Source organism: Rutilus rutilus (assembly GCF_951802725.1).
Source record: "Rutilus rutilus genome assembly, chromosome: 21".
Classification (NCBI taxonomy): domain Eukaryota; kingdom Metazoa; phylum Chordata; class Actinopteri; order Cypriniformes; family Leuciscidae; genus Rutilus; species Rutilus rutilus.
This window is the reverse complement of record NC_140226.1, coordinates 8,955,913-8,981,688: the sequence shown is the minus strand read 5'-3', so window position 1 is coordinate 8,981,688 and position 25,776 is coordinate 8,955,913. Positions and strand designations below refer to the sequence as shown.

The following is a 25,776-nucleotide window of genomic DNA, read 5'->3' as shown; positions in this document are numbered from 1 at the left end:
ATCACCGAGGTTCCCTGACAGGTAAGATACAACAGGTAACCCCTCAAAATCACCTTCTTGTTCGTAACTATCAGGTACAGCATCAGGATAAAGTGCAAGAGATTCAACAAACGCAGCACCACACCCAACGTCCGTTGGCTGTCTGACCAGATGTTTCTCACATATAGCCTGAACTACTTCACTTGCGGTGTCACAAGAATCTGCAGCTTCCGTGAGATGATTCTGCATAAACTGTTGAATTCGTTCGTACTCTTTTTGAGATAAAGGATTTTCGGGCAACTGTTCCTGTGGTCGCCTTGATAGACCATCAGCATCAGCATTTAGCTTGCCTGCTCTGTACTGTAACTTAAAAGAAAAAGTGGAAAGGGCAGCAAGCCACCGGTAGCTAGTCGCATCTAGTCTCGCCGTGGTTAGAACATACGTTAGAGGGTTGCTGTCGGTAATGACGGTGAATTGGCTACCATACAGATAGTCTCTAAACTTTTCAGTTACTGCCCATTTAAGGGCAAGAAACTCAAGCTTGTGCGCCGGGTAATTGGACTCACTGCGGGACAACCCTCTACTTGCATATGCAATGACTCGCATCCTCCCTTCCTGTTCCTGATACAAGGCTGCTCCTAAACCCTTGGTGCTGGCATCTGTATGTAGGAAATAGGTAAGTTTAGGGTTTGCAAAGCCCAACACAGGCGCAGTAGTTAGTTTGTTGATAACAGACCGAAACGCTTCCTCACAAAGCGGCGTCCAACGGTTTCCGAACGACTCTTTAGGGTTATGGTATGGACCCTTACTCTCACTCCGTTTACCACCTTTCCTAGTCGGCGGATACCCTACAGTCAAGTCGGTGAGTGGTTTCACAACCCTAGAATAATCTTTAATAAATCGGCGGTAATACCCCGAAAAGCCCAAAAACGACCTTAACTCTTTAAGGTTTGTGGGACTCGGCCAGGTTTTTAAGGTTTGTACTTTCTCTGGATCGGTCTCTACTCCACGCTCTGACACTATGTGCCCTAAATAACGTACAGACGTCTGAAAAAACTTGCACTTTTCAGGGGCGAGTTTTAGCCCATACTCTCTGAGCCGAGAAAGAACTTTTAACAGCCGTCTTTCATGCTCTTCCAAAGTTTCAGAAAATATGATCAGATCGTCCAGGAAGACAAGTACTTCCCTGAGATTGATATCCTCCATACACTTCTCCATCAATCTCTGAAAAGTACTTGGGGCGTTAGTGACCCCCTGAGGCATGCGATTAAACTCCCAAAACCCCAGGGGGCAGACAAAGGCGGTTTTAGGTTTGTCTGCCTCTTCCACCTCTATCTGGTAATACCCAGATTTCAAGTCGAGAACGGAAAACCATTTTGATCCAGTTAAAGCGGAAAACGTCTCCTCGAGATTGGGTAATGCATATGCGTCTTTAACTGTTTGAAGATTTAACTTCCTATAGTCTATGCACAACCGTACATCTCCATTTTTCTTCCGCACCACTACAATAGGCGAAGAAAAAGACGACTCAGACTCTCGGATAACGTTGCTTGCGAGAAGATCGCGCAGATGTCTGCGGACGGCTTCCAGATCTTGCGGATGGATAGGTCGCGCCCTATGTTTAAAGGGAGTTTCATCGTGCAGATGTATATGATGTTTCACCTTTTGTGTATGCCCAAAATCTAAATCGTGTTGGCTGAAAACATCAGGCATTTCTTTGAGTTTTTCTGAAATCCGGTCCCGCCATTCTTGTGGCAATGGGGACTCACCGAAATTCAAGGCGAAATTAGAATCCTGAGTAGGCAAGTGCTTACTAACAGGGGAAACACTCGGCTGGGGGAGCACGGACTCAACTGCATGCAGCTCTGCTATTATGCATCTTGGGGGAATGGCTATATCGTGCTCGGTTTCGTTTTTTAGTACCACAGGTAACCAGACAGATTGACTAGGAGTAAGTAAGCAGCGCTTCACAAACACACCACCAGGTAAAGAGGATTCAGACGGGTGTTCTACCACTACACACTTATCTATCCCACCGGGTACCGCAAGAGAGCCTTTCACCACGACAGTTTGACCAGCGGACATGACCTCCGGTATGTTGCCTCTTAATCTCAACTGACTCAGAACGCCACTCGTGTTCTGCTTTCGCCTCGTTTCAAGAGTTTTCAAAACCACTCTATACCCAAATAGAGATGGCTGGTGCTTCGGGGATACTGCCACTAACTGCTGCTCATAGAGGATGTCGAGAGTGTTTGTACCTATTAAGATCAAAGGCTGAGTGTGAGACTTTACATCTGGAACGACTAGAGCTACCGTGGCCACTTCAATAGTCGCACCCAAAAACTCCTCAGGGAAAGTGATGTCTACCTTTACGTAGCCTTCGTACGGAACGGAAAACCCATTGGCGCCTTCTACTTCCAAAATATCGTCAAGAGGGTTAATCGGGTGCTCTGAGAGGTGTCGTTCATAAAAAGACTTAGGCACAGTTGTGACCTGCGATCCAGTGTCGAGTAGACAATGACATTTCTTACCAGCTATGCTGACTTCGGCAACACATCTAGCACCAACTAAGCCCTTAGGTAGGTTTGCACTCTGCTTCCTAGGAGCTTGGCATTTCTTGAAGACACGATTTACAATGGGACCACTCGATTTAAGCTCAGTTCCTGTATGTCCCGCGACAGGAACTGCCTCTAGTTTAAATCTACGCTAGTGGAGGAATTCTGTGACTCCCACTGTAACTGTTTCTCCCTTAACAGCCTACGTTTAGTAGCGACAAGCTCGGGGTTTGGCTCAGAACTACAGGACGATGCAATGTGGCCATCCTCACCACATGTGAAACAGTACCACGGTCTAGGTCTATCAGTTGGCTTCTTATTGACCGGAACTACACTCGCAGCAGCCCCTGACTTCCTTTGGTCAGGTGGTGCAGGCCTTTTGACTACCTCTCGCGACGGAGTTCTCTTTGGATGTTTTGGTCGGACTGCAAGATTAGCTAACTGACTCTGCAACTTGACAATCTGCTTCTTTAACTCACGCGTTTCAGTTTCAAGAGGACTCACTCTAGGAGCTTCATCTTGTTCTAACTCAGCAGAAATCCACGCTTTCTGAGAGTGCATAAACGCTCTCTGCTTAGAAGACCCAAGGTGTTGCTTCATTCGAGTTGCTTTCGCAGTATGTCTATCCTCCTCTGTACGAAGCATAAGGAGAAGCTGTGCAAAGGAAGGAGGATTGTTTCGCTTTTGCTCTAGTCGTAGTTCGGCGATCAAGTCATTATCCCAGCAGCCCCTGCAAAACTGCTTTAGGAGATGCCTATCTGCCTCTGCTGGGACAATACCATCTCTTTTGACGGTTGCACTTAAAACTGACTGTAACCTGTACAGATAAGTAGATGGCCTTTCACCTGCATCCTGCAACGTGTTCATGAATTTCGCTAACAATTCGTCCCCGTCCTCCACAGCCCCGAAAGCGGAGTCCAACAGCTGGAGGTAAGCAGAAGGAGGAGATTCGGGATTCAGATGCTTTATAACATCCGCCGCAGGCGGCAAAAGACTGTCTAGTATTCGCCTAGACGCATGCAAATCGGACAAAGACGGATCTTTCAAAATGAATTCGACACTAGAACGCCAAATGTCGTAATCTACCTCGTTTCCAGGCCTAGGGCATTTTCCTGAAAACACTCTGAGCCTGGGCTGCATCTGCCCTTGAGCAACCACTTCACTGCTCCGCACAACATGCTCAACTACTAGCCTTTGGACCTCAGGCGGGTTGAGAAATTTGGACGACGTGCGAAGGGTCGGTTCAATCAAATTGATAGGAGTAGGTTGGGACGGTACATCATCTATCTGACTTGGTGGATTACGAATTGGGTCGAAATTCCCATCCGGAGATGCCCAATATGGTTTCTCACAGGTGTCTTCACCAGTACTACCAGAAACAGCAGGCTCTGGTGGGAGGTCAGCACTCATTTGCGACAGCATTTCACTCAGTATAGACTCAAAGTTGTTTCCGCTCAGTTCTGCTATTTCTTTTAATCTGTCCAGGAAGGATTTTGTTATGCTACTACCAAGTTGCTGTGTAAACACACTGGCTAACGCTCTCACATCGCACTTAACACCTGGTTCGCTTGACAGCTGGTGAGTAAACGGCAATTTTGGTCCGAGTGATTGCAACGCTTGATTACTGTTGTACTCAACGATTACGTTTTGGTAGAACTCGGATTCTTTGTCATCGATGCGCACGGTTTTGGCAAATGACCCGTATCGTTTCAGAGCATCAAACAATTCGTCATCGCTCTCAGTGTCTGTTAAACCACTGACTATTACGGAGTTTGGGATAATAATCCCTTCAGCTTCAATAATCTCCATTATCGTCGCTTGCTTAAAAGCAAAAGAGAAAAAAGGAAAATCAAATGTGTAGCTGTTAGTTCTCTGCAACAGCGCCGTCTCCTGGCTGGCTCGCCAAAGTTTATGTAGCACTTGTTTGGATTATACAGTAATTAATTAGTAATTAAGTAGTTTTTTTCTGCTGCTTTATTATTATTATTATTATTATTATAATACAGATAATATTTGAATTCTATCAGAAGGACTAGGGATCGCTATGGAGACGGCGGGTTAGCATACGAAGTAACAGACAGACACAAGATTAATTTAGAAATATAATTGTTTAAATTTAATTTGGACGAAAAGTAGAAAGTCAATAAAATAAAATAAATGACAGAAACACAATAAACAATAAAACTGACTGCAAATTTCCACCTCGAGTGCACTCTTGTCGGTGTTTTCACATATATACCCACATAGTCAGTTCAACATTCAGGAAAAATAAAATAAATGAAACAGACAGAATATCACAAAAGAGTATAATCTCTCTCTCAAAGGGATTTCAAGTGTCTCTCATGAAAAGTTAAATGTCTCTCAATTTTGGGTGATAGTTGACCATACACCCTCAAGAAGGAAAAGAAAAAAGAAACAGTTCTTTAAATCGAATTTGTCGTTCAATGAGGTTTCGGTGGAAACTCAAGGAAAGGATATCGGGCCTCCTCTCCACCACGCGATGTCTTCTTTTCTACAACTGGGTTGGCTCGCCATCAAACTCGCAGTCTACAGGATGTTACAGGAGGTCGTGCAGATCTTCACGAATCAAGAAGGAAGAAAAAAAAAGAAAAAACAAAGAAAAAACAAAGGAGAGAAAAAACCTGGCCTGATCACAGACCAGAACATTCATTAAGTACATTTCAAAATAAGTTCCACATCTAAGATCCAGAATAACATCTAATACACAATTAAAATTTCTTCACGAACTAATATAATCACATTCGTTTACCTCTAAATCACTAGTTCTCTTTCATACAGACACGTAGCCAACAATGGTGACGCTGAACTCTGAAATGAACAAATAATAACCATGCGGTTCACTATGACCGCTCAAACTTAAGTAATTACATACTAGTACATACAAATATCTTTTTCTTCACAGAACTGCTTAACTAAGTTACCTTTATGATCGATTTTTTTCTTTTGCTCTCACTCGGGCGCACCTCGTGTGTGATCGTAAAATGGCGTCGATGAACTGCAATGTGCAATGGCCATGCGCTCTCACTCAGGCGCACCTCGTGCGTGATCGTTAAATGGCGTCAGTGAACTGCAATGTACAATGACCACGCGGTTCACTTTAGACATTTGTTACCACTCGGATCAAAATACAATTTTTAAAGAAAATAATCAGTCCACAGCAACTAATTTAATGTTTAGTAGCAGTAATTCTATCCTATTATGAAGGATTAGTCTTTTATTTTCATTGATAATGTGATACTGACTCACCAATAATAATTTATTCCTCTATTCAGTCGGCTTCTTGTTCAGAATGCATCAAATTAACTATATCTCAACTTCTCAATACTTTTTTCAAAGATTTTTAACCTCAGATACATAAAATGGATCGCAACGATGGGATTGCGTCTGCTCTTCTCAATCAAGCTCGTCTCTTCTGTCATCGCGCATGCTCGTCGACACTCATGACGTTAATGACAAGAGAGCTCTCATTGGTTGATCGCTGAGAATTTATTTTAGAATATTTTCACATATTTTTCTTAATATTCTTAATCTTAATAATCTCTTATCGACTTTTATTAAGGGAAAATCATATAACTAAATTGTGTAAATTAAATATTAACTTTATTTAACCTGTGTTACACACATAAATTAAGTTGATTTGACAAAAGAAAAAATGTTGTGATTACAAATCATGACAATATTTTTTTTTACAGTGTGTAAGTACACAAACTTTTATTTTGGATGCGATTAATCGCAATTTATCGTTGCACAGCCCTACTTTGCAGGTATTTGCTTTACATATTTTATTATATATACTGTAATTGCTTCCTCAACATGAAATCAACTTTTTAACTAAGGAAGCCATGTGCACAAGTAATCAAATCTTGCTAATGTTTGTTATTACATACGTCACAGATCATTAGTTGTGGTTTAGTTCAGTTCAGTTCAGTATATTTATATAGCACTTTTCATATACGGTTCCAAAGCAGTTTTACAAAGAATAGTTTTGTTAAACTCAATCCTCCTTTTTTTTTTATCCTTTTGTAAGAACGGGTTTAAAAATATCAGTAAGTTAACACTACAGTCCTTCCATGAGATTTGCCATAATTCTAGAGCATTCATGGGATATGTTGATTTACATAAGAACAGCTATCATTTCCACCATGATGGATGAGCTGTTTTTCCTCTTTTGGCAACAAAGTGAAATTATAGCACTTCACCAGACATATTTCATTACAGGTTTTTTTGTCCTTCTCAAGCTTAAAGATTTATTTGCATGTGATTTAGACATTCCTCTGTAAACCTCTCATGCACTGGCTGATAAAAAGGTCGAGCTGATTATGTCTTTTTTAATCTTTACATTAAACCAGGACACACAAAACAACTGTTAAAAACACTGCTACAAGTAATTAATCCTATTTCTAGGCTGTTTATCTTGTTTCCAAATCCAGACCACCATCACGTGGTATTTTGCTGTGGTCTGTTCATTTTTATCCATTGTTTTGATGCATTTCTCTCTGTTTACATTGCAGACAAGGACATTTTCTGTCACATTTGAGTGAAATAGTCATACGTTCTTGCATAAGACCTGAAGCTCACATCACGCCATAAGTCCTGCTCTCAAAATAAACCTTATCAGTTTCCTCAAGGTCTCTAGACTGCACATGCAGTGAGTCAGTTGCCTACAATGCGCTGATTTTAAAAACATATTTCGGTAGATGTTAGCGAGCGCTGATTGTTTCTTTGCTGATTGAATTGCCTTTCTTTCCTCCCTCAGCTCCATCAGGCCGCTGAAGTGGCCCTCCTGAGAGGGGCCAGGGTCATTTCACCAGAGGATATCATCTTTCTAATGAGGAAAGACAAGGTAAAAGCACACAAATATGAGACATTACCGCAACATAAATCATTACCCTTCCTTTTTATGAACTACTGGTTTGGTTATTGCTTTTGTAGTTCTGTTGCTTTACAATCACATGTTGAAAGCAAGAATCAGGGCTGGGTGATATAATAAAACATCTGTCATAATCTTTTCTAACCCTATGTCTTGATATGTATGTGATTTCAGTCAATAAGGGGAGTAGATTCAATAAGTTTAATGCAAAAACTAAAACACAAGCATTTATAAAGGTAATAAATCCATCAATCAAATAAAGGTTTTTCACTGGATATTTTACAAAACATTTGAATAAAATGTACATGATGAACTTGCTTGAATGGTTAAGCACAGGAATTTTGAATTGATTCATTGAAATGGACAATCTGAACTCATTCACAGAAATGAATCCAACTTAGCACTATTAACTACATTCTTTTTTCTACTGAGGTTTATTCATTTTTGCAATATTTCGATATTCAAAATGCTGATTAATTCAGTATTTTCAGCAGAATTGTGAATGTATCACCCAGCTAGAAATAATTGAATTTCTTGAATGTTATAGAGAAAAAAGAACTCAAAGATCACTGTGAGATGGATAGATGGATGGAAATTGTTTTAGTTTAAAAACTGAGCCTGTTTCTTTCTTTCTTTCTTTCTTCTTTTTTTTTTTTTTTTGTTCTCTAAGAAAAAATTACGGCGGCTCATCAAGTACATGCAGTTCAGAGACTACAAATCCAAAGTCCTAAAAACCATCGACGATGAGGACTCGCTGGATTCAGGTATGAGATGTGTAGTATTTTCTGATTCATTCGCAAATTTTTTGCACATATTTTAAACCTGACTTTTTGATAACAACTAACAATAAATCATGCACTTTAATGTTAAATCACGTGTATTGCTGAGAGAAAATAAAATCACCATCACAGCATATTTTATTACGCCATTTTGGAAGAATTCAAATCTTTTAGAACCGTTAAAGGATCCAAAAACGGTTAAAAATGGAACCATTTCTGAATGAGAACCAGTTTGCGACTCCCAACTCAAGTTAATGTATGGTACTTTCATATATATTGCAGCTTAGCATGTTTTCCTTTTGAATGATTTTCTCCATAAGATATTCAAAACATTTTTCCCCCCATCAACGGCCGTTGCCTTAAACGACGAAGCCGTGCATAACGAGCAGAGTCGAGCGAGGTCATTTTGTACGCCACAGTCAATCAGCGAGAGTCATTAACCAAAATGCAGACAGAAGCTTTGGCATCAATCTGCTTTGAACAGCGCTCCACCGCCCTCATCAATACCACCGAAAACTGAGCACGAGGGAGGAAAACCATCCGCAGAAGCAGCGGACGTCCCGTGTAATGTCATGCGGAGTATCATTAGGACTCTTGCTCCTCATCTAGAGTGTAACTTGAGAGATGGAAGAACATTGAAATGCAGCGTTCCGAGAGTCTCTGTGTCTGAACGCAGATGCTTTTCCATGGCTCACTCTTTTTAACGTGTGGCTCTTCTTGCGTGTTGTTTTGGCTCTGAGAGTTTCGTGACCCTATCCGTGACGCTTTCAATCGGGAGATTATTGTTCCCTGACTATTATCTGTGTTATTGTATGCGATATAAAATATAAGAGGGAATTGTTTCATTGTGAGGAGAGAACAGCCTCTTTCTGTCCTGGGAGGCCTGCGGTGGGAGCCGGCCTGTGTTAGGACGTGGTTTTACTCTGGTGTGGTGTGTTCGGAGGGTTGCAAAAGAGGGCAATGTAGAGCAGTTGGGTTTTGACATCTTTCCATACAATACAGTGTTCGTGCAGTGACCCCTACAACAAAACTACACTGCAAAATGAGGAACTTCTGTTCAACCGCTATTGTCTTTTTTTTTTAGGTTGCTCAGCAGATTTGGGGTGAGATATAGTGTAGCAGCGTGAGATTGTCATTGTGAAATCCTGTTTATTGTCTTACTATGTGTTCCTACATGGTCTTATTGTGAGCAGTGCATGTGCAAATCTGAAAGGATTTCCCTTTTATTTTCCATTCAGAGACTCTTTTCACCATGTGTTCAATTCTCAGTGTAAAAAATTGGTCTTGCATGCTTTTTCCCCAATTGAATATCCTGTATCGGAAATACTCATAGTTACGGAAGTAAATTGGGAGGCAAGCTTTGTTTGTTGAGTGGTTGGTCGTGTTTAGACATGTATTGCTCTGTAAACAGACACTCAGTTAAATTAAGCTACTAGTATTTATTTAGTTCGATTTTAATGCACCATTTCATCATTATTAGATTGCCTAATTGTCCAGTTGAACACTTCTCACCGTTTTTTCAATTCTCTGTGTAAAATATTAGGTCTCGCCCATTTTTTCGAGTTGAATATCCTGTTTCACTTGGAAATACGAGTAGTTATGGAAGTAAATTGCAAGCGCTGTTGGTTGAGTGGTTGGTCGTGTTTAGACATTTAGACATATTGTTCTGTAAACATACGCTCAGTTAAATTAAGGTAGGTAAGTCAAGTAAAAAAATGCGTGATATGAAAAGCTTTATGTATTTTTATTCACAGCTTTTGATCTGCTGTGTTCGAAACACTTCTGCTCACCCTGTTACAGTCACATTTAAAAGCCATTTTTTACTTGTACTTCTTAATTTTGAAGGATGAATCCACTAGATCAAATATGTTTTACTAGTGTTTATTTAATTAGATTTTAATGCACCATTTCATCATTATTAGATTAACTATTCGTCCAAACCAAGATTGTTCAAGGCCTGTTATTCATCCAAATATTGTATCAAATGTCAAATTAAGGTTTCTTTAAAGCCAGAATGCACTACTAATTATGTGCGTCGACATATTTGTATCATTTAAAAAGTGAGTTTATACAAAGTGACTTTTTTACCGTTTGATTGAATTGCCCCGTTTACAGAGGAACTCCACAATTACAGTCTGTTCAAGGTTGTGCCGTGCCAGGACCAGCGAACCTGAAGCCCATAAAACAAGCTGTTATTTAGGTGTCATAAATTCAGTAACCTTGATTAAACATTTTCTGGGGCTATTTCTGTCATTCACAACCAGACATTACTTCACAGAAGTGTGTTTAATCAGTGTATTTCCTTTCATTTAATTAACATTTTCCTTATTTATTTATTTTTTCATTTTCCCACCCTGGAGCTTTATGCCTGTAATGCCCACTGACGCTGAACCACATGAACATGCTGGAAAAAGTGAAAGTCGTTCGCTGTGGTAGAGCTTGAAATTGTGCTGCTGTGGGAATTATGTACATAGTGAACAAAACATGTGACACAAATGAAAACTCTCTCATATTCAAGGTTCGTCTTTGAGCTTCTATATTTCAGCTCTGTTATATACTGTATATATTGCCAAAAGTTTTGGGATGTCTGCCTTAACATCCACATCAACTTTAATGATATCCCATTATTAATATGTAGGGTTTAATGTGGAGTTGGCCCATCCTTTGCAGCTATAACAGCTTCAACTCTTCTGGGAAGGCTTTCCACAAGGTTTAGGAGTGTGTTTATGGGAATTTTTGACCATTCTTCGAGAAGAGCATTTGTGAGGTCAGGCACTGATGTTGGACGAGAAGGCCTGGCTGACAGTATCCGCTCTAATTCATCCCAAAGGTGTTCTATCGGGTTGAGGTCAGGACTCTGTGCAGGCCAGTCAAGTTCCTCCTCACCAAACTCGCTCATGTCTTTATGGACCTTGCTTTGTGCACTGGTGCGCAGTCATGTTGGAACAGGAATCGAGCCATCCCCAAAGTTGGGAGCATGAAATTGTCCAAAATGTCTTGGTATGCTAATATAAAGCATTAAGAGTTCCTTTAACTGGAACTAAGGGGCCAAGCCCAACCCCTGAAAAACAACCCCACACCATAACCCCCCTCCACCAAACTTTACACTTGTCACAATGCAGTCAGGCAAGTACCGTTCTCCTGGCAAACGCCAAACTCAGACTCATCCATCGGATTGCCAGACAGAGAAGCGTGATTTGACACTCCAGAGAACTCGTCTCCACTGCTCTAGAGTCCAGTGGCGGCGTGCTTTACACCACTGCATCCGATGCTTTGCATTGCACTTAGTGATGTAGGGCTTGGATGAAGCTGCTCGGCCATGGAAACCCATTCTATGAAGCTCTCTACGCACTGTTCTTGAGCTAAACTGAAGGCCACACGAAGTTTGGAGGTCTGTAGCTATTGACCCTGCAGAAAGTTGGCGACTTCTGTGCGCCTCAGCATGCGCAGACCCCTGTGGCTCTGTGGTTTTACATGGCCAGTTGCTGTTGTTCCCAATTGCTTCCACTTTGTTATAATACCACTAACAGTTGACCGTGGAATATTTCGTAGTGAGGACATTTCACGAATGGACTAATTGCACAGGTGGCAACCTATCATGGTACCACGCTTGAATTCACTGAGCTCCTGAGAGCGACCCATTCTTTCACAAATGTTTGTAGTGGCAGTCTGAACCTTTTAAGAGCACTATTTCTTTCCCCCCTTTTTTCTATAATATCGAACAAATCATTCAAATCCATTAATTTGAACTCTGATTGACTAAACAGCAATCCACAGATCCCTCTGATGATAATGTGCACTTATTTTTCCTTATTCAAACAGTGTGTATACTTTTGTTCTATAGCAGATTTCAAAGAACTTTTTTCCTATATTTTTAAGAGTTACAAGGCTTTGGCTTTCAGAGGTCTGGCTTGCTTCTGAGCCGAGATGACTCAGAACAGAAAGCACTATAGGTGAGTGGGCCGCTGCATCTCGAGTCAGGTGTTAAGAAGCCCAGCTGGCCTGCAGATGTTTTCAGGACAGAGAGTCAGCAAATGTGCCTGTTTCTGTCCTCTTACAGACAAATATAGCAGCAACAAGAGGCAGCGTCTGGCGCAGGACTTCCTGGGCTCCATCGACCAGACGGGGGAATTCTTGTCTCTGGTGGAGGAAGAGGAGGTGGATGAAGTCAAGCAGGAACGGCTGGAGGTGAGTAAGAGGCTCCCAGGAATGTGCTTCAGCCTGAACACCCTGAGCTTGCATGCCAGTGAGGGTGGATGGCATTGAAACTCAAGGGGATTATCCTGCGGTCACAGAAAGAGGGGAATCGGTTTATTATTTTATGATAAAGACTGCCAAACTAACTTAAATCCTGCAGTTCAGTTAGCACTGTGTCAAGTACATTTAGTACATTCTTTTTTTTTTTCTTTTTTTTTTGTCTAACTAAAACCTAATATACAGTTATTTGTGGATATCAGAAACATTTTAATTTTTTTAAATTATATTTTTTATTTACATTGTTCAAAATTGGATACTTATTTTTGGTTACACTTATTTTGATGGTCCACTTTAGACATTCCACTAACTGTAAGTCACTTTGCAACTACATGTCATCTAACTCTCATTAGAGTATTAATAGACTGTTAGAAACGTGTAATTAATAGACTGTTAGTTGACATGTAGTTACTATTCATGGGGGACCATCAAAATAAAGTGTAAGCAGATATTAAGCAGACAGTCTTAATATTGTAATCAGAGTTAGTTCACATGTAGTTGCAAAGTTACTTATAGTTAGTAAAATGTCTAAAGTGGACCATCAAAATAAAGTGTAATCTTTTTTTTATCATTGTGCATAATAACCTTATGTTTTTCTGTATAGAGCCTAGTCATCCATGAAAATACTGATCAGTACTAATTTCCAGTATAATTTCTTTAGTGAACCAGGTGCTAAAACTACGCAGACAGCATGCGCACTTAAATAACGCTATGAACAGGCACAGTTTATTCTTGTAGTCATTGTGGAACAGAAGTTTGACTTAAACGAGGTGTTTAAACATGTTGAATATAGTCGTGAACCATAGGAGCACCTGATATTGAGACGACATTGAAAAATGTGGTTTTGAGACTTGTGTTCCATAAAAACAAGAAGCCGAGGATCAAACTCCTGTCAGAAGGTCCGACTGGGGTTTCATCCCCTCCACTGGTCTTAACATCTCATCTGAGTTTCCATTGTGATGTCAAATAAGCCACGAGTGAATCTAGAGAGTGGTAATTTGGCCTGGAAAACGTCATTATAAAGTCAACAGGAGTGTTTTCAATCTGATAAGGTGAAGCGATTCTTTATCAGTCCAAATCAGACATTGATGAGTCTCTTTCAATATGAACGTGAACTCTTGTGGCATACACACAAGGAGTCTTTATAACATCCTTTTGTTCTCACTGTGCCAAGGGAAATAAATGGCCATAAATAAATAAATTACAGCTGAAAGATGTAATTAAAGGTCTGAAGCAAGAACCGTGGACAAGGGGGTATTACCATGAGACTTTATACGTCCCGTCTCAATTAAAAACTAAGCACCAGTCTGTTCTGGATGTGGCCAAGAAAGCCTGCGGTTTCCCCCAAAACTTTGTTCCTACTGAGTGTTTTAATGGGTATGTTTTAGCTATCAGGACAACCTTTTGGGAATAAGGAACCATATCCTTTTGGGCCTCCCACTTTGCCCCACTCATGAAGTCCTCGAGAGAGGAGCTTTATGGTTTAACCACACGGCACTGTGCTGCTTTATCTAGTGCCCTGTTCGCCCCGCCACCACCCCCTTGTCTTCTTTAACTAGCTCTTTTAGTGGCTAAGAGCACATGTCTGGTTTTCCTGTGCTCTTCCATCTGCTCGCCTTACCGGTTGCATATAGACGTTGTGGGGTGATCATGTAGTTGTCAGATTTCATAGGGTTTTTTAAACCTCAAATTTATGTTTGACTTTTCATATTTCTTTGCTAGTAGCTAGCTAGTGGCCGCCCAATTTTTCAATATACAGTGTAGAAGCAGCTGTCTGTCTGTAACAAGTTTGCTTTTTGTAAATGTACATTTGAAGAGTGCATAATGTTAAACAGTTTTTTCATTCTTCATTTTGCACAACTTTTTCCAAACATAACTTTTTCGTAATTCGACAGCTTTATTAAAACAAATTTTTAAATGGTTAGTAGAGTGTGGCAAGCAGGGTGGGGCCGAGAGCCGTGGGAGCGGAGAAAGTGCGATGGTGCAAGTGTTAATGAGCATTACCTGCGCACCACACCGGTCTCGATTTTCACAGAAGAGCTCCGGAAGGATAAAAGGAGGAGTGACGACAGTGAGAGATGAGAGAGAGCCAGGCCTGGACTTTATGTTGATGTTTTGTTTTTTAGTGTATTGTCCGTCCGTATAGTCAGTTGTCCGTCAGGGGTTGCCGCTTTACTTTCGTTTAGTTGTTTTTTCTTATTTTGCCATTAAATTTACGTTCACCATTTGCCAGTTCCCACCGCCGCCTTCCCTGAGCTTTTAACAGTGTTACATATATGTATGTCAAAATTAACGTGTTAACGCATGCAATTATTTTTTTCAGTTAACACGTTAAAATATTTAAAGCAATTAAAGCAGCATCCGTTTTTTCCGTTATCCCTTGGCTAGCATTACATTATGTGATCACGCAGATATTTTAACCCTCTATGGTGTTATGTAACCATTATTTATATATTTTTTAAACGTTTTTATTACGTGAAATAGCTTCAATCATACAAAGATTTAAAAATAATAATAATAATTGGGGGGTGGGGTTGGGTACTTGGCAATGCTGCACCACAATGGAAAATTAACAAAAAAAGTAGTTTTTCTATAAAATTATGATTTTAGTTTTTTTATTTAATTGCACATTTCTTTTAGAAATTGATAGATTTATAAAGTTGGAACTCATGCAAACCAAAAATAAGTTGATCCCTATCGTTTAATCCCTATCATTCCCAATCATTTGGCTAACTCATCACATGGAAGAGCTAACTCTGCACTCTTCCTATTGCCCTTTCTGTAAAATATTGCTGTATTAATTTTTCTAAATCAATTTGGTATTTATACATAAATGCAACTATACTACAATAAACACTTCAAATAAATAAATAACTGTAATTGGGTCATTGACAAATAAGGTTTTTAAAAGTGTAAAAAAAATAGAATGGCGATATAACTATATTTGAAACCATTTTTTAGTTTACCTAGGTGTTAACAATAAGATGTTGTGGTTTGTACAATCAATTAACACTGTTTTTTGTCATTTTTTACAAGATGGAAAAAATTTGTCACCAAAAAAGTCATTCGGTTTAACCACTGATTTGAAAGTTAAAAACTGATTTGACATTGATGTTGAGATAGTAGTGTGTACCACAGAAGAAATATTAAATAAAATTATCACTGATCTCATAAATGTAATCATTTATTGGACTACTCTAAACACTCCAACATACTCAAGTAAAACATTGCACAGGGAAAGGAGAAAAGGGGAAATGTAAAAAAAAGAGCCTTATCTGCTTTATATTTGTATTATTGTAGTTCCTTTAGTTATTAAAAACAATATTATTCCATTTAAATATTTACTATATTGGTTTTACGGTTCAAAACCCCTTATGATGCCCAAAAAAAGGAGGACCGTGACGTCGCCCGGTATGGCGCAGCCGGGGCCCCACCCTGGAGCCAGGCCCAGGGTTGGGGCTCGTATACGAGCGCCTGGTGGTCGGGCCTCCCCCCATGGGGTCCGGCCGGGCTCAGCCCGAAGGAGTGACGTGGGGCCACCCTCCCGTGGACCCACCACCTGCAGGAGGGACCATAAGGGGCCGGTGCTAAGTGGATCGGGCGGCAGTCGAAGGCGGGAGCCTAGACAACCCGATCCCTGGACGCGGAATCTAGCTCTAGGGACATGGAATGTCACCTCTCTGGCGGGGAAGGAGCCTGAGCTTGTGCGTGAGGTTCAGAGATTCCGACTAGAGATAGTTGGGATCACCTCTACGCACGGCTTGGGCTCTGGAACCACACTCCTCGAGAGAGGATGGACTCTTCACCACTCTGGAGTTGCCCATGGTGAGAGGCGGCGGGCTGGTGTGGGTTTGCTTATAGCCCCCCAGCTCAGCTGCCATGTGTTGGAGTTCACCCCGGTGAACGAGAGGGTCGCTTCCCTACGCCTTCGGGTCGGGGATAGGTCTCTCACTGTCGTTTGTGCTTACGGGCCGAACGGCAGTGCAGAGTACCCGGCCTTCTTGGAGTCTCTGGGAGGGGTGCTGGAAAGTGCTCCGACTGGGGACTCCATCGTTTTACTGGGGGACTTCAACGCCCACGTGGGCAGCGACAGTGACACCTGGAGGGGCGTGATTGGGAGGAACGGCCCCCCTGATCTGAACCCGAGTGGTGTTCTGTTATTGGACTTCTGTGCTAGTTACAGCTTGTCCATAACGAACACCATGTTCAAGCATAAGGGTGTCCATCAGTGCACATGGCACCAGGACACCCTAGGCCGGAGGTCGATGATCGACTTTGTGGTCGTTTCATCCGACCTCCGGCCGTATGTCTTGGACACTCGGGCGAAGAGAGGGGCGGAGCTGTCAACTGATCACCACCTGGTGGTGAGTTGGATCCGATGGCGGGGGAGGAAGCTGGACAGACTCGGCAGACCCAAACGTACTGTGAGGGTCTGTTGGGAACGTTTGGCCGAATCTCCTGTCAGAGAGATCTTCAACTCCCACCTCCGGCAGAGCTTCGACCAGATCCCGAGGGAGTCTGGAGATATTGAGTCCGAGTGGACCATGTTCTCCACCTCCATTGTCAACGCGGCCACTCGGAGCTGTGGCCGTAAGGTCTCCGGTGCCTGTCGAGGCGGCAATCCCCGAACCCGGTGGTGGACACCGGAAGTAAGGGATGCCGTCAAGCTGAAGAAGGAGTCCTATCGGGCCTGGCTGGCTTGTGGGACTCCTGAGGCAGCTGATGGGTACCGACGGGCCAAGCGGACTGCAGCCCGGGTGGTTGTGGAGGCAAAAACTCGGGCCTGGGAGGAGTTCGGTGAGGCCATGGAGAAGGACTATCGGTCGGCCTCGAAGAGATTCTGGCAAACTGTCCGGCGCCTCAGGAGGGGGAAGCAGTGCCCTACCAACGCTGTTTACAGTGGAGGTGGGCAGCTGTTGACCTCGACTGGGGATATCACCGGACGGTGGAAGGAATACTTCGAGGATCTCCTCAATCCCGCCGTCACGTCTTCCATTGAGGAAGCAGAGGCTGAGGGCTCGGAGGCGGACTCGTCCATCACCCAAGCTGAAGTCACCGAGGTAGTCAAGAAACTCCTCGGTGGCAAGGCACCGGGGGTGGATGAGATTCAGGAGGAACAGTGTGGTTTTCGTCCCGGTCGTGGAACACTGGACCAGCTCTATACCCTCTACAGGGTGCTGGAGGGCTCATGGGAGTTTGCCCAACCAATCTACATGTGCTTTGTGGATTTGGAGAAGGCATTAGACTGTGTCCCTCGCGGCGGCCTGTGGAGGGTGCTCCGGGAGTATGGGGTCCGGGGCCCTTTGCTAAGGGCTATCCGGTCCCTGTACGACCGGAGCAGGAGCTTGGTTCGTATTGCCAGCAGTAAGTCAGACTTGTTCCCGGTGCGTGTTGGACTCCGGCAGGGCTGCCCTTTGTCGCCGGTTCTGTTCATAATTTTTATGGACAGAATTTCTAGGCGCAGCCAGGGGCCGGAGGGGGTCGGGTTTGGGGACCACACGATTTCATCTCTGCTCTTTGCGGATGATGTTGTCGTGTTGGCCTCATCAGACCAGGACCTCCAGCATGCACTGGGACGGTTTGCAGCCGAGTGTGAAGCGGCTGGGATGAAAATCAGCACCTCCAAGTCCGAGGCCATGGTTCTCAGTCGGAAAAGGGTGGCTTGCTCGCTTCAGGTTGGTGGAGAGCTCCTGCCTCAAGTGGAGGAGTTCAAGTATCTTGGGGTCTTGTTCACGAGTGAGGGAAGGATGGAACGGGAGATTGACAGGCGGATCGGTGCAGCTTCTGCAGTAATGCGGTCCCTGTACCGGTCTGTCGTGGTAAAGAAGGAGCTGAGCCGCAAGGCGAAGCTCTCGATTTACCAGTCAATCTACGTTCCTACTCTCACCTATGGTCATGAGCTGTGGGTCATGACCGAAAGGACAAGATCCCGGATACAAGCGGCCGAAATGAGCTTTCTCCGCAGGGTGGCTGGGCGATCCCTTAGAGATAGGGTGAGAAGCTCGGTCACTCGGGAGGAGCTCAGAGTAGAGCCGCTGCTCCTCCACATCGAGAGGGGTCAGTTGAGGTGGCTCGGGCATCTTTTCCGGATGCCTCCTGGACGCCTTCCCGGGAAGGTGTTCCGGGCATGTCCCACCGGGAGGAGACCCCGGGGAAGACCTAGGACACGCTGGAGAGACTATGTCTCCCGGCTGGCCTGGGAACGCCTCGGTGTCCCCCCGGAAGAGCTGGAGGAAGTGTCTTGGGAGAGGGAAGTCTGGGCATCCCTGCTTAGACTGCTGCCCCCGCGACCCGGCCCCGGATAAGCGGTAGAAGATGGATGGATGGATGGACGGTTTTACTGAATGACCTTTTGACACTTCAAAATCTTTAAAATACCTTTATGTGTAGTAAAATATAATTAAAACCTTTTGGATTCAGTAAAAGAGATCAAGTTGTACTACCTTGCATACTTTGGATGTTATGTATTTGTTTTTTATTATTATTATTAAGGCCTTTGGACAAAAAAATGACCCGTCACGTCATTGACCCAATTATATTGTTGATGCTACTATCTATAAAAAATCCCAATGGGGAAATGCATTACTGCAATTCCACTGTGGTACAGCATTCTCATACAGCAACAAACCTATTTTTCCATAGTGGTACAGCATTGCCATATGGAAACATTGATATTTTCTCAATTTACAGTAAAACTATGTTGATTTGTCAATAAAAATATCTAATTTACTTATCAAAGATGCTGCAAAAAAATCCTCCTTGAGATGAGATGTTTAGAAATGAGGTTATTGAGCAATTTCTGGAGCACTTGAACAGGTGTCTTCCTTGTGAAGGTGACAGTGGAAAGAGAGTTTTGGAGAGACATTCAAATGTCATGTGATTTAAATACAGCCCATCATTGGCTACCTTGAGGCCTGCCCTTTTAATTCCATAGTGCAATATATTGTATTTTCTGAATAAAAATGAAATGAGTAGAATTTAATTGTTGCAATATGGCAACTCTCTACCATAAAGGGTTAAAACATTCAAGCGCGATAAGACTCAAAAGAGAACGCGGTGCAGTACTGCCGTGTGTCTGTGAATCTCCTGTCTGTGTGACACACACACTCACACACTCGTGCGCACAGAAAGCAGCTTCAGACAGCGCTTGAACTTGAAATAGATAGCTTTTGATTATACTGTAATGCTGAAAGGCTATAATGGCTCAAATTGAGAAAACAGAGATATCTGTAGCAGTATTGGTATCTGTGATACTGGCCATTAAACAAATATTTTAAATATAGACTACTGTCTTTGTTATTTCTATATTCATATTAATAATTCATATTAATATCAGATTAATTGTGAAATTATTACAATGTAAAAATATATGAAACACTTTAATGTTAGGTGCGATCAATCGGGATTAATTACAGAAAAATATTTTTAAAAAATGTAAACGATTGACAGCACTAGTATATACATGAACATATTTTGTAATTGATGAACTTTACACAGAGTTATTAAACTGAACTAAATCAATCCTGAACTGACTTCAGCTGAACAATGAGACTTTTTTTTCTTTTTAGTGCTGCTTTACAGCAGAATTGAATTATGTTTGCATCATTGAATCATTATTTTTCTGTTTATCGCCATAAAGCTGCTTTGTATTGTATAAAGCATTAAAGGATGAAATAAAGCAAAAAAACACGACAGTAGAGACATTTATAATGTTACAAAAAAAATGAATATTCATATTGGTGCTGTTTTTTCTGTTATTTTTTTCATTTATTAAAGGATCCTGAAAGAAATGCATCCCATTTCCACAAAAATATGATATTTTCAACATTTAAAATACTAAGATATGTTTCTTGAGCAGCAAATCATCATATTAGAATGATTTCTGAAGGATCATGTGACACTAAAGACTGGAGTAATGATGCTGAAAACTCAGCTTTGCATCGCATTATATCAATTAATATTATATTATATTTGTTATATAAATTATTTATTATTTAAATGTTTATTATTTTGTCAAGTAGAATTTAATTATATACATACAATGATATATATCATAAATAATATAATATTTTTATGTACATAATATATATATATACAATTTTACTAGATAAAAAAAAATAGTAAGTAATTGTGTTTGAAAACAATAGCCAAAATAGCACAAAGTACCCAAATATCGTCTGCTTCGTTGGCCCGGTCAGTATAGCAGTCTAGCACTATACTAGTAGCTCTCTTTTACAGTAAATCTGACTACTTCAATGACCTCATTTGCATCGTCCATTTACTCGCTACTAGATTTTCTCGCTGCTGTGAATAAACTACAACACTTGTGTAAATACTCAGGCCATTATTTCATAGGATTTCCAAAGCCACAGCTTACGGGTCAAACATCTGTCAGATGTCCAGTCCTCTAACTGCACGTGTGAACAGCCAGGGCAGCCGCGATCGGGTCGGACAGGGGTATAATTCACTTGATCAGCCGGCGATGGCTTCTCTGTTGTCAGTGGTGTGTGGATTGTATTTCCTCAGGCAGATCATCCATCTTCCCAAGGACCCTCTAAGATCTCTTGACAATCTGTTATTTTCTCGGCCACATTCAGATGGGAATGCTTAAAAGTGTTTTTGTCATGATGTGTGGGATCCGCATTGTTTTGCCTTAATGCCATGATGACAGCAGGATGCTATTCTGGGACACTAGTGATCTGTATTTTGCAAATTCCCTAGGAAATCGTAAATGCTGAAAACGGCTACGTAAACTCTTGCACTTTTGTTTGCTTGGGGTTTCATAAAACTTTAGTTTTTTTTCCACCTTTAGATTTTTTTCTTTAAAGGAAAGTAATGCCATCAGTAAACTAGAAGTTTTTTTTTTGTTTTTGTTTTTTTTGTCTGAAGACAATGTAAAATCATCTCTGATGTTATTCTCTCTTTAAAAACACGTCTTTTAGTGACCTTGAGTGAAATAGATTTTTTTTTTTTTTCATGAATTCACAATGTGCCTGGCTTTGAAAGTGAATGTCTTTTTTATACATGTTTTTTAGTTAATTCATTTATTTACTAACTTTTTACTTACTATACTCATTTAATTATTATATGTACCTTACATGTCATGCTTATATTACAGTGAGGAAAATAAGTATTTGAACACCCTGCTATTTTGCAAGTTCTCCCACTTGGAAATCATGGAGGGGTCTGAAATTGTCATAGTAGGTGCATGTCCACTGTGAGAGACATAATCTAAAAAAAAAAAATCCAGAAATCACAATGTATGATTTTTTAACTATTTATTTGTATGATACAGCTGCAAATAAGTATTTGACCACCTGAGAAAATCAATGTTAATATTTGGTACAGTAGCCTTTGTTTGCAATTACAGAGGTCAAACGTTTCCTGTAGTTTTTCACCAGGTTTGCACACACTGCAGGAGGGATTTTGGCCCACTCCTCCACACAGATCTTCTCTAGATCAGTCAGGTTTCTGGGCTGTCGCTGAGAAACACGGAGTTTGAGCTCCCTCCAAAGATTCTCTATTGGGTTTAGGTCTGGAGACTGGCTAGGCCACGCCAGAACCTTGATATGCTTCTTACAGAGCCACTCCTTGGTTATCCTGGCTGTGTGCTTCGGGTCATTGTCATGTTGGAAGACCCAGCCTCGACCCGTCTTCAATGCTCTAACTGAGGGAAGGAGGTTGTTCCCCAAAATCTTGCAATACATGGCCCCGGTCATCCTCTCCTTAATACAGTGCAGTCGCCCTGTCCCATGTGCAGAAAAACACCCCCAAAGCATGATGCTACCACCCCCATGCTTCACAGTAGGGATGGTGTTCTTGGGATGGTACTCATCATTCTTCTTCCTCCAAACACGTTTAGTGGAATTATGACCAAAAAGTTCTATTTTGGTCTCATCTGACCACATGACTTTCTCCCATGACTCCTCTGGATCATCCAAATGGTCATTGGCAACCTAAGACGGGCCTTGACATGTGCTGGTTTAAGCAGGGGAACCTTCCGTGCCATGCATGATTTCAAACCATGACGTCTTAGTGTATTACCAACAGTAACCTTGGAAACGGTGGTCCCAGCTCTTTTCAGGTCATTGACCAGCTCCTCCCGTGTCGTTCTGGGCTGATTTCTCACCTTTCTTAGGATCATTGAGACCCCACGAGGTGAGATCTTGCATGGAGCCCCAGTCCGAGGGAGATTGACAGTCATGTTTAGCTTCTTCCATTTTCTAGTGATTGCTCCAACAGTGGACCTTTTTTCACCAAGATGCTTGGCAATTTCCCCGTAGCCCTTTTCAGCCTTGTGGAGGTGTACAATTTTGTCTCTAGTGTCTTTGGACAGCTCTTTGGTCTTGGCCATGTTAGTAGTTGGATTCTTACTGATTGCATGGGGTGGACAGGTGTCTTTATGCAGCTAACGACCTCAAACAGGTGCATCTAATTTAGGATAATAAATGGAGTGGAGGTGGACATTTTAAAGGCAGACTAACAGGTCTTTGAGAGTCAGAATTCTAGCTGATAGACAGGTGTTCAAATACTTATTTGCAGCTGTATCATACAAATAAATAGTTAAAAAATCATATATTGTGATTTCTGAATTTTTTTTTTTTAGATTATGTCTCTCACAGTGGACATGCACCTACGATGACAATTTCAGACCCCTCCATGATTTCCAAGTGGGAGAACTTGCAAAATAGCAGGGTGTTCAAATACTTATTTTCCTCACTGTATATTTACTATATATCATAAATAAATACCTCTGAATTTGAAAGTGCTTTAGTTCATTTGATCCAGTATTTATTTCTTTTTTATTGTTTGTTTGTTTCGAGCAATGTCACTTGTAGCATATCATAGCAAATTATTATAATTTTTTTTACCATATACTAGGGCTGTTGGAACGAATTCCGAAATTCGAATATAATTCGAATATTAAAAAAATCAATACTATTCGAATGCTTAAGTTCCTATGCGAATATTGCTTTTTTAATGTATTTTTTTTTTTTTTTTTTTTTTTGCAATCTTGCCTTTCTCGCCGCCTTGGTTTACACGCATGTGAAAATTAAATGCTTTTGTTTCTTTTGATGAATAAAGTTTTTGAATCGTAACACAATTGTGCACGTTATCCACGCTGTATCATCATAACATTACTGTAAAAAATCGCGGAGAGCAATGTCTCCACCACGGAAACGGAGATCACCACTCCTGACAATTTGATTCACAGTCGGACAGTCCACACTACAACGCGAAAACGGCGTTTTCAAATGTATCCACTTTGGAGTGCGTTTTCATTAATTAAAACGCCAAACCGGAGAGAAAAATATACGTTATTTTTTATGACAACGCTACACCCTGACTGACAAGCTAGACGATCTCTCCGAGGAACCGCCGCTAAAACAGGCAAGAATTACTTATTTTCTGCCTCTCTCCTCGTCACGGGGCTTACCAGCTGTTCGCCAAAAGGCAATAACAGACAAACTGACACGATGAAGATATGAGACCGATCAACTTCACGCATTGGCATTGGCGATCCATAAGACTGTAATGTCGTAAATATTAATAATAGGATGAATTTGAGCATTTAATATTCGAATATTATTCGAATATTAAATAAATTAAGGAATGGAATTCGAATAGTATTATAGAGGAAGATTGACAGCCCTACCATATACCATAATAATGCTTTTACCATATTTAAATTATAATTCTTATACTGAAAATTTGAAATTTGTTGTACAATAATATATTTAAAGGGGTGGTATAATGCCCTTTTCACAAGATGTAAAATAAATCTCTGATGTCCCCAGAGTGTGTATGTGAAGTTTTAGCTCAAAATAGACCCCACAGATATTTTTATATAGCATGTTAAAATTTTCACTATTTGAGGGTGAGCAAAAACGCCTTGTTTTGTGTATGTCCCTTTAAATGCAAATGAGCTGCTGCTCCCAGCACAGAGGGTGGAGCTTCAAAAGCTAGTATGTCATCATCTTCAATTACCTCACACAGACACGCACTGAAAATTTCAAAAACTTTTAGCCTTTTATGTTCAGACAAAGATGGAGAGACTCAAGAAGAAGTGACAACATGTAGACAACTGAATGGTTAGTTGTTGAATTTATGTAGCTTATGTGTAGTTATCTTCTAGTCATGGATTAGCATATTCTGTCTTGATAATCTATAAATCGTGTTCCCGGGCCAGGGTTTATGTAAATTTTAGGGTTTGTGAAACACTAACCTGTGAAGAAGCTCACTGTAGTCCCTACCAGCCATCTGTTGTAGTCCTTAAAAGCAATTTATTTAAAAGAAAACCCTAACCCTTTGCTTTGAACTTTGAGCATTGCAACTTTGCAGATGTTGTTTATGCTTGAACAGCGACATTACACACTAACTAAAGTTAGAAAAGTGAATTCATAATTAACCACCCCTTTAATATATAATAAATTATTATCTGGAATAAAAAAACAATTAAGTTTCTTTCTTTTCTTTTTTATGGTAACATGTAATGGTGAAAAATATTTGAAATGACATGCATGGGGAAATTAAAGTGAACCTGGAGCACTCCATTAACAATGCATTTTATAGTTGAATCGTTCACAGAGATTGTCTGTGTTCAGTTCACTTCAGTGTGGTCTGAGATTGTTCGGAGCGTTCACATTTAGACCAAAATGAATGCAATCCGATCTCAGACCAAATGAACTGCACCAGCATTTGTGTTTTGCATTAGAAAATCCCTGTTAATTCCTTTGTTTAGACTTTTTAATGTAACATTTATTTTGTATATTTTCTGTTTATCTAATGATTAGGTATTTTACTTTTTACTTTTTCTACTGCAATGTCCTGCAATTCCTCAGTACAGTGTAAGTCTACCTGGGGGGTGGATGTGGCCACACTCTAAATGTTGTATCTTTTCTATATTGACCTGACTACTGAATAAAAACAATTGTTCGCAAAGAAAGAAAAATGCTTAGCCCTTTACGCAGGACAATTGAACATGAACTGAGAATGCTTTATTACTGATTATGACCCTTTAAAGTTTCAGGAAGTTAATAGTTTGCTCTTTGTGAGTGGCATCAGGTGTCATATACAGTTCTCTTCGACCTGAAAGTAATTGTCACAGTTTGTTTAAACCAGCGCGTATGACTGCACAGAGATCACTGACTCTCTTTCAAGCAGCTTTAGACTTTTATGAGCAAAAACAGTGGCACTTTAAATTCATTTCTGTCTGATCGTCTAAACTTAGCCATGTGTCTGAATGAAATGCCCCACAAATTTAATTATAGCCTGCCTCGGGCTGTTAATCACCGATGCGCGGGTTGACGCACATTGA

The 25,776-nt window shown here is 41.1% G+C and overlaps 1 protein-coding gene across 2 annotated transcripts in view; it reads left to right on the top strand.

Annotated features, from left to right (window-relative positions):
• supt3h (SPT3 homolog, SAGA and STAGA complex component) overlaps positions 1-25,776 on the top strand; it is a 131,622-nt gene that overhangs the window by 79,178 nt on the left and 26,668 nt on the right. For both annotated transcript variants that reach the window (XM_084393631.1, XM_084393632.1), the window contains exons 4-6: positions 7,312-7,398; positions 8,096-8,189; positions 12,265-12,392. In XM_084393631.1, the coding sequence (XP_084249757.1) occupies positions 7,312-7,398; positions 8,096-8,189; positions 12,265-12,392 (309 nt within the window). The remainder of the gene's footprint in view (positions 1-7,311; positions 7,399-8,095; positions 8,190-12,264; positions 12,393-25,776) is intronic.